This window comes from Papaver somniferum, chromosome 1 (assembly GCF_003573695.1).
Source record: "Papaver somniferum cultivar HN1 chromosome 1, ASM357369v1, whole genome shotgun sequence".
Taxonomy (NCBI): domain Eukaryota; kingdom Viridiplantae; phylum Streptophyta; class Magnoliopsida; order Ranunculales; family Papaveraceae; genus Papaver; species Papaver somniferum.
Genome location: NC_039358.1, coordinates 199,585,149 through 199,595,417, shown reverse-complemented (window position 1 = coordinate 199,595,417; position 10,269 = coordinate 199,585,149). Strand labels below are relative to the sequence as shown.

General features: G+C 36.4%; 2 protein-coding genes across 2 annotated transcripts; one reads left to right on the top strand and one right to left on the bottom strand.

Annotated features, from left to right (window-relative positions):
• Positions 1-1,779: 1,779 nt before the first annotated feature.
• Positions 1,780-2,564, top strand: LOC113335171 (classical arabinogalactan protein 5-like). The gene is made up of 2 exons (XM_026581302.1): positions 1,780-2,025; positions 2,062-2,564. The coding sequence occupies exons 1-2, from the start codon at positions 1,938-1,940 to the stop codon at positions 2,361-2,363; spliced, it is 390 nt and encodes a 129-aa protein (XP_026437087.1). The 5' UTR covers positions 1,780-1,937; the 3' UTR covers positions 2,364-2,564.
• A 6,493-nt stretch (positions 2,565-9,057) lies between these two features.
• LOC113311842 (blue copper protein-like) lies at positions 9,058-10,034 on the bottom strand. The gene is made up of 2 exons (XM_026560643.1): positions 9,744-10,034; positions 9,058-9,623 (listed from the first exon to the last, which is right to left on the bottom strand). The coding sequence occupies exons 1-2, from the start codon at positions 9,910-9,912 to the stop codon at positions 9,253-9,255; spliced, it is 540 nt and encodes a 179-aa protein (XP_026416428.1). The 5' UTR covers positions 9,913-10,034; the 3' UTR covers positions 9,058-9,252.
• Positions 10,035-10,269: the final 235 nt, after the last annotated feature.

Genomic DNA, 10,269 nt, shown 5'->3' with positions numbered 1-10,269 from the left:
TTAGTTTTTGATTTTGATGGATGGGTTTTAATTTTCTAATTGAAGATTGTTAACAAAAATAATTTAGGTTTTATTATTTGTCTTATATGGTTGGAATTATTAAATTTCTATAAGAGTAACTTAGTATTTTAATGCACTCCAGACATTTCTTATCATTCTCTATTAGGTGGATGAGAAAATCCATGGGCCCCAAATTGATACGGTTAGAACCCAGAAGATTTCTTTTTCATCCTATAAAGGTCAAAAAAGTGTTGGACAATAGTTACACGCAACAAAACAATAGATCAGATGACCATTCCTATCATGAGTGCGTCCAGGGAGGTGGCTTAGGAGTGCTCCAGCCACCCCCAAATCACTAGAAATGACCAAAAAAACATTTTTTTCATGTGTGTTTTTTGAAAAAATAAAATAATAGCCTCCTAGAACTTTAAGGGTTAGCCCATAGTGTCATATTAGCCCACCTAGATTTGCAATCATGTTTCCGTAGCTGAGTGCGTCTATGAACATTCAACCGTCAGATTTTCTATGATATAGTACTACTTAACGGTTTAGTGTACATGCTCATTGTGTTATTTTGCACCCGACTGGTCGATAGCAAATGGTGGATGCAAAATATAATATTTCTGCCACTCCCTTGTATGTTCCTTCGCCGTTGTTTCGCAACTGCTGTGCATTAAGGAAACTTGCCGGCGCCCATAGAATACCGTGAACATGAGTAGTCTAGTCAAACTTATAAATTTTTAGTCTTTCAAGTTTTCCCCAAAATGGGATTTCATCCAGAGACGCGTAGTCAAAAGAATACCTAAAGCGGGAAGCTAGCCAGCTAGTCTAGCTGTTGCGGTGTCGGCGTGTGGCCAATCTCAGTTTTTCCCTTTCCCCCACATTCACACGTTTTTCTCTATACGGAAACATTCGGGGATGTATATTCTCAACCATAATGGCCTGTCTCTTGCTCATGGAACGAATGTGTGGGGGTTGATTTTATTTTTAAATGTCTTCTTCCTTATGAATTTTTAAATGCATGAATCATTTTATATGCTGACCGTATACTTTAATCATGGTCTTGGGTTTTGGGTCATGATGTTTTAAAGTTTTCAATCCATCCAACGGTTATTTTTGTGGTAAAAATATCGAGATAAGATTATGAACAGCAGACACACACTATCATGTTCGACCTTAGCAATGTTTTGTGCCGGTCTCGATTTTGCACCGGTTTGATCTTTGGAGAACCCAATACAAGAAGAGTTTAGGTTCGAAGGACAACCATAGGAAAAAGAGAATCTAGAGAAACACGGTTTTGTCTTCCCCAAATCTCGATGAATCCAAATCTCGAGGACTCTACGAACGGACTAGTTTTGATAAAATGCAAACACTCCAACGGTTATAATCTTTTTCTTCCGAAGTTTCTCACACACCCACGTTCCCCAAAATCCCTTATTTTCCTTAAACCTCTTCCTAATGATCCGGTACTTTCCCACTTACCCAAATCATCCAGCACCGTGACTTCATACCCGTACACGTAACGAAAACACGGTAAATCCCACACTTTCCAGACCATCTCATAACTTTACCGCGTGAAGATTTATACTCCGAGATATATTGGATCATAATCCGACGCATTAACTTTGTTATTAAGAAAAAGATCAGTAAAAACAAAATATATTTTGTGCCGAATAATGCGTGATAGTAAATATTTTCCCATACTTGGAATATTAGAATATCAAACGGTCTAAAATTCTGCCCCTCTAGTCTCCCTATATAAACTCAACCAATCCCCACAGCCATATCACACTTCATCACCGAACCTAAGAAATCTCTGAATTCTCAACCTCTTCTTCTCCACTTTCCCAACAACAAATCTCAGTTCTCTCTCAATTTTCTCAGTTTTTCTTCAGATTTCTCAGTTTTTCTCTTTAGGATCCTTGATTGATTTAGCAATGGCGTTCTCATCTAAAGTTGTGATCACAATGTTGTTGTTAGCTATGGTTATCGGATCAACAATAGCACAAGGTCCAGCATCATCACCATCAAAAGCACCAGCAGCATCACCAAAAGCATCACCATCAAAATCACCAGTTTCTGCACCAACACCATCTAAATCAGCAGTAGCACCAACTCCTTCATCATCAAAAGCTCCATCACCAACTCCTGCTGCAACAACACCTTCTCCATCACCAGCAACATCTTCACCACCTGCACCACCAACTGACGCTCCTGCTCCATCAGCACCAACCGGAGTTGTTGTTCCTCCTGTTTCATCACCTGTTTCACCTCCTGCTGAAGCTCCAGCAAACGGTGCTGCTAGCCATGGTGCTGTTCTTCTGGTTGCATCATCTGCTCTCCTTGCCTCTTTATTGTTCTAGATCTGAGAGGTTTACACTTTTAATTATTTAGATTTTTAGTTTTTTTTTCTGGGTATGGTATATTTATTTGATTAATTGGGGGTTTTACTTACCATTATTATTATTATTCATATTTGGGATGAATGAGTGATGATTCTGCTACATTGTGCTCATCTTCTCAATTTATTATCTAATCGATGGATTCTTTCTTATACAACTACATTATTTTGCTTCTTAAGTCTCTTTAAATTTCATAGAATTTGATTCACAGTGAATTTTGTGTTGTTTACTTCAGTTAGTCCAAAATCCAAACCATCTAAATGGAATTTGAGGTTGTTGTTTTGGGAACTCAGTGATTCTTCCCCAACACATCTGATCAGCTCTGTTCCGTGTGTTTGCTGTATAATTCTTCTTTTTCTTTGTTAAAGTACAGAACAAAGTGGTTTTGTTCAAAGTAAAAACTCAGTCAAAACTCAAAAGAGGTCGAGGGGAGGAGGTTAGAGTGAATTTAGGGTTTTTCAGTACTGCTGGGTTTTAAACCGTTGGTTGGTCAAAGAGACTTGTTGATTTTACTAGGTTTTAAACCTTTGCTCGGTCAAGTCAAAGACTGAGGGGGTTCCTATGACCTTAACAACGAGACACGTAGCAATTTCAAAAAAGATCGAGGAGGAAATTCAGAAGACCATTCCAGTTAATCTGTTTATGGGAGCTAGACAAGGGATAGTTTAAGGGGAAAAAGTAACTTTTTTATCCTTAACCAAAATAATTATGGAAATCCAACATTATCTGACAAAAAAAGTCACCTCTTAAACCGAGGTTGTGAATTGGGCTTGGATTATTAATACAAAAATCTAAAATCAGTTTTCTAAAAAATCAAAATTAGTTTTCCTTACCATCTCTTCTTCTTCCTTTCCCTTTAACGAACTCTTCCCCCTCCTGTAAAAAAAAAAAAATTCATCATCGTGATTAATTGTCGATTCGTAAAAATTTGATCGTCGATTAAACTCAACCGCATAATGAGGCAAACCAAATCGTCTTCTAATCCATCAATTGAAGAAGAAGAACCAATTGAAGATGAATGTGTGGAAACTGAAAATCAATCACCAATTGAACCAACTGCATCTCCAACTCCGGAAATGAGGATAAGAAAGCAAGTTTTACAAACCCAATCTCCTATTTGCTGTTTTTCATCGATTAAATGACGGTCACAGTATTGGGTTCGGCTCAAAATTGAGTTGCGTTTTTAGCCGAACTGTTCTTCACAAAAGCTTCCTGTAAGTGTATATGAACAGTTCGGCATGAAATTTCATGAAATTTCAAGCCGAACCTAGTCACTGATGGAGATGCATAGGGGTTCGGCGTATTTGATAATCATAATATGTGCCGAACCAATAACAATATTTTAACCCAAAAAATAACAAATTGATTTTCGGCTCATACGATTTTCGAAATATAAGCCGAACCAGTAATTATTTTTTTTCCTAGCTATTCAGGATGTTGTTCGGCTTATTATGAAGCTTTCATATAAGCCGAACTAGTGTCTAGCAAAAGGGTTGGAATTGAAAATTATTGGTTCGGCCCATGCAGTAAACAGATTCAGTGAGCCGAACCGTTCATCAATTGGTAGATTCGGCTCATAGATGTGAGCCGAACCTCAACCTGTTTCGCCGAACCATGATCCAAAAAATCATCTAAACAATCTTTATAATTCTGAAAATTAGCTTAATCACTAAACAAAATATTTAATCACTAATCAATATTACTAACACTAATACGTAGAGGGCAGATTAGAATTAAAAAAAAATGGGTTAAGGGGTAATCTAATTTTGCTATTTCACAACCTTTTTTTGTCTTTATGCAGTATGCCTAGTAAGATTTCAGTATGCCCAAAATCAGGGTTCGAAAGGAAAGGGGGAAATTTGGGGTAGGCCCAAAAAAATAATATTCTCATTGTCAGGCCCATAATTAATTTTAGGTACTGTGACACCCATAATTACTTCCGTGACACCCGTAATTGTATGAAATTATTAAAAATGTCTGCATGACGGATTATGCATGGGCTTTTTAATAAAGTGGCCACCTTTTCGACACATAATTAAGAAAGTGGCCGTTTTCTTGAATCTTTTTATAAAATAGCCGAGATTGAATTTTTCCGTCCCGTTTTAAAAAAAAAAACAGTAATGGCAGTTAAGTTAACACGAGTCAAGGGTATTTTAGACCTTTTATAACCTAGTCAATTCGCGACTCGGCCGTGTTAGAGAAAAGCACTCATCTTCTTCTGTTCTTCTCCTGTAATTTTTCATTTCCATGAAACGCTAGCAAATCATTGAAATCAAACCAAATTGAACAGAAATCCAATGAATGATTACCCAAAATTTGTCTACGAATCTCCCGAATTAACCTATCTTAATTGAAAAAAAAAATCATCTAAGAAATGAACAATTATGAACCCTTACTCGAAACCAACAAGAACCCATCTCTAAATTCTTCAAAAGCCATCAATTCATCTCTTTTAATTTGTCTCTGGATTTAATTCATTTCATAATCTCAAATCAACATCATCCCATCTGTTCTTCTTTTTATAAGAATTGCAGCAGAGCTTCTTCCCAAACCCGTGACCATATTCATCATCATGACCTCAATCTTCTTCTTAATCTTGATTCACTAGAGCATTGAATCCCTATATTCAGAATCTCTCCATCAAATCCTTCGATTCCCCAAGATATGAGATCGATTCGACAGCAGAAACAACAATTCTTTACTTTTTTCTCGAACTAACAGCAACCCAAGCTTAAATCGGAAGTTTAGAGACCACCAGACCCGATCGACTTCACTTACTCCTCTCCCAATTCTCTGTCGGTTCCTCGATCTGGTTTGGGGTAATAATAGCAGCAGCTGCCTGTTCTTTCTTTTCATCTCATTTTAAGGGAACTGGAACAATGAATGAATGAATGAATGAGATTAACACATCTCTCGATTTAGGATATGATAGTAATTTCAGCACAAAAATGGACTAAGTCCACTTGTTGGACCATTTTGGTGGGACCAGGTGAAAAACTTAACGAAAATGCCAGTTTATAAAAGTTTTAAATTTTTTGACCGGTTTATTAAATATATGGATGGAAGCTGGTCAATTTATTAATTTGCCCATTATGCATCCGCATGACGGGTTATGCATTAGGGGTATAATTGGCAACACAGCTTGGATATAACATATCTAAAAATCCGCGCCAGCTACGCAATGAGTACAAACAATAATATCAAATTTTTGTTTTTCACGAAAAAATCGGAGGTGATCATCATTTGAGGAAATTTTTTTGAAAACTTGATACATAACTATTATGCAGCCACAAAAAAAGATGCATAACACATTCTGCAGACGCATAAGGAATTATGCAACCATTTTCTCCACTGCATAACAAATATGCATTTGGATAACAAAGTTATGCATCTATAACAAGTTATGTAACCATTGTTTTGGTTGATATTAGTGCGTCCATAAAAAAATTGATGCATAATGCAATATGCATCCCATATTTACGGATGCATATCAGGTTATGCATTTATTTTCTCGATGCATAAAAGGTTGTGCAACAAATTTCTCGATGCATAATGCATTATGCAGTCATATTTTCGGATGCATGACAAGTTATGCATCCATTTTCACGACTGCATAACATGTTATGCATATATAATTATAGGTGCATGACAAGTTATGCAGTCTTTGTTTTTGTTAGTTTCAATAGTAATAAAACAATTGATGCATAACGTGTCATGCAACTGTTTTCTCGAACACCACATTAGGTTATATCCAATCTCCTTGGTTGTCTTTTCTCATCGTCGGTAACATATGCGTTTTTTTTTTTTTTTTTTAAGTTGTTAGCAGAAAAGGGAGATTCCAAGCATGTAAGAAAGTTGGTATCACACTATAAACAACAATCGCCGGCCTACTTATCCTAGAATCCCTCTAAAGCTAATTTTCTATTAATTGACTGAGAAATTTATTCATCTAAAACTGTTTTTAACTCGAAATGGCACTAGTTATCTCTAACTCTGCCCCACCTTGCCTGCACAGGCCAAGGTATTTTATGATGCATGCAAAACAGAACTACTTCAAACAAAACACACAACATTAACCTGTTGAGTAGTTTTCCGTTCTCCAGTACTGATTACGCACATTGCTTCTGCTACAAAAAAGTTAGCAACCACAGCCAATCCAGTTGTTGAAGCACCAAGGATGATACAAGTCATTCTTTGAATGTCTAGTAAGTTTTCTTTCCAACCACTTTGGTTTTAAGTGTCATTATTCAATGATCATATACCAGTAATATTGACGTGAATGCCTCCAAACAACAACCCATAAATTGCATCACATATTCGAAAGGTAAGAAAATAAGTATCTTATTTGAATTTGCAGCAGCATGCTGATATTTCCAAACCCTCGTTTTGACTCCTTGGTTCAGGCAATTCTACGAACACCATATGAGCAGAACTGATGGTGCTGATGTGAGTCAACAATTCCCCATCTGCGGCTCTCCAATTCCTGCATATTCCAATTCATACACAACCCATTCTCCTATTTTTTTCAAGACTTGTAAACTAGCATCAATCATCACCATTTACTGCCACATTCAACCACGGCAACGACTCAACTCCATCTACACAATTGTTCGTCTCATTAAGCTAATTTCCTGGCTGTTAACTCGATCCTGAATTAAACCCACTCTTCCAAGCCCTTAAAAACTTTAAAAACTCCATTAATCGTCTCCCCAAATCAGCAACATCAGATCCCGTTCCTTCAACTGATTCAGTCTTGAATCTCCACCAAACTGTCTAACGAAAGTATGGGTTTGAACAGATCTAACGAAAGTCAAATCGAACAGTAGAGTGGAGAGGAAGAAGAAAAGGAATCAAAGAAGAACGAAAAAAAAGACCCAAACCTAATTTTAGAAGATATGAGTTTGGGAGTAATTTTTTCCCAAAAAATGGAGGCAGCGTTTGAAATTTTCTGTCCGTGGATTTTTCACTGAAAAAATCTGGAAAAGTGGGTCTCACTGTAATTTTCACAAAGGAATAAGGACAGTGAAACAATCTTAGGCCCAACTAGTCAAATTTTAGAGTTGCAGGTTGGTTGCACTTACATGGTTGTAGGTGATGTGTTCACCATCTGATCAAGGGGAAAAAAACCAATTGCCAGTGATGTGTTGTTCACCATCTGGTTTCCCATATCGACAGATGAAGAGGGCTAAGAATACATTGAAAAGATTGGGGCCCAAGTGTGTTTCTATGGAAAAAAAACAAAGACGACCTAACTAAAGTCTGATTACGGGGAATGAGAAGAAAAGCACCTAATGATTTTGGTGAGTAGATAACCACTATGCGTTAAAATTAAAAAAGTTTCTTTTATTATTGGGATCTTACTTTTCCCTTCCATTTTTTACTTTCGGAAAATGGCTCGTTTGTCCAAATTTTTTTAAATCACGATTCATATAAACGAGTAAAAAGTAATTTGGGTGAAATGACCAAAACAAAAATAGCAATGATAAAATTGGATACATAAATTAAAAATAAGAAAAAATATTTGAAAATGGTAACGATGAAACTGATTATATCCTGCCTATTTTTACATTTTTGTCCATTTAAACAGTATCAAAATCTAACTATCTATTTGACCCAAAAATTTGTTAATTTTGATCTTTTTAAACAATTTTGTGTTTTGCATTAGCCAGTGCGTTGACGTGGCTTGGTAACTTGGTTGGCTTACCTTGAGAATGATAAGAGTATAAGACCCAGTCATACAAGGTATCATCATGAGTAGTTGAGGATTAAAGTCATTTCAAGGAATATAATTAGTTTTTACAAAGTCTGGATGACCAAATTGGTAGAGAAGTAATTGACACATCATTTTCAAGTCATATGCAACAACTACAGGATTCCATTTACATGGTCCATAATATATGTCCTAAACTCTAGACTTCATAATAATCCTATTGCAAGTTCCAACAACCCTATAGGTCGCATCACATCACATATGCAGCATAGCTGTAGTTTCTTCATAACAAAGCAAAAGCCCACAAAACACAGTTTCAAAAATCAACAAGAAAACACATGAAAGAAGAAATTTTTGAAAAGCATAATGAAATAGACAACAAGAGGTTTAAAGACTTGGTTCAGCAACATAATGTTTGAATATAGACTTCTAACAACTTAGATTCCTCCAACTCTGTATCTGCATTTCACCTAAACCACCTTTTTGAAAATTTTCTTTATAGATGGCCAGTTGAAGTTTTCAATGTAAGTGGTTGCTAATTACACTGTAGAGTTTCAGAAAATGTTAAGCTTAATTTCCAACAAGGAAATACTAATTAGATGAAAAAATGTGAAGATTTTCAGTGAAATTCGAATGGATTTTAGACCGTTCGAATCCAATGTTATGCATATTATCTAACGAGTGTTCACGTGATATTTTGTTACCCTCTTGACAAAAGAGCCTAACTTTGCTTTTCGTTTAAGCTAGCAACTATAGCAATTGACATGCCCAATTGTTGAGCCCATTGCTAGCAAGAAGGGATATGCCCAGTGGTGCTGAGGGAGGTAAAGGACTGGGGTAATTTTTCATTGTAGCACCTCCAATTCTTTTTCTTTTCTTTTTTTGGTTGGAAAATGTATATGGGTTCTACTTGGAAAATGTAATCCATCAAATTTGTCACAAATATGTTTCACAATAAATAACATGACATTAATCAATCTACTAATCCGTCATTACAAATTTTAAATATAAAACTAAACTCCTCAAATTCATCAGTGGAAGTAAAAATCATCAACACAGCAGCCCCTTTTCTCTCATTTCATTATCTACTATGACATATTCATACAAAAAAGCTAGAGAGATGGAAAGAGCACTACTGCCTCAAAGCATAAGAAATGACATCAAGGTGAAAAAAAGCATAGTCACTGAAGGAACAAGGACAAATGATGAAGATGGGGAGCTGGTGGTGGGAGTAGTAGTAGTGGGTGTTGTGGTTGTTGGTGTAGGTGTAGGTGTAGTGGTGCTTCCTCCTGTTCCGGTACCTCCTGCTGCTCCAACAGTAACTGCTAACTTCATTCCATTGGAACAATGTCCAGGGATTCCACAAATGAAATAACGAGTTCCTGCTTTGTTTAAGGTAATTGTTGTTGCACCATCACTCTCTGAAGCCAATGCGTTTGCTGATGAGCAACCCTCGTAATCACTTTTACTCACTTCAGCAACTGAATGTGCACCTGATCCATAGTTAAACACTGCAATAACAACAGTACATCATAGTTTTAGTTAGAAATTCATCATCGGAAAAAAAAAAATCTGTTTATTAGAGTTACGGCCAAGGGGCGCAAGAGATTTAAGAGAGGGAGATTAATTACCCAAGGTGTCACCAACAGCAAAGGTTTTACCAGTAAGCCAAGTATCATAGTTCACACCTGAAGCCCAACCAGCTGTATCTCCTACTGTGTAGTCTGTTGCTAAGCTCAACATGAAACAACTAAAAAATACACTGATTGCACATAAAACTACTACTCCAGCTTTGGCCATTGTTTAGATAGAGAATGAAGAAGAAAGGAAGAAAGAAAGATATGTGAGATGTGATAACAATGAGAGGAGGGGGTGGTCCTTATATAATGGAGGGAGCAGTGACTAACTTGGGTTATAATATAACAACTCTAGATAATAAACTAATTGTTGTTCAATGGGGATGACTTGATTAAGATTTTATACCTAGAAATAAAGTAAAGATAAGATTTGATGTGTCCCAAAAATATGTCAATTTCAAAGCTCTTTCTCATGTACGTTCAATGGGATAAAGTCCCAATAGGCAAGTAGTTGGAACAAGGTATAAATTTTCTAACAGGAGATGCAACCCAAAACACTTGCACTGTATATCCGTCCAAT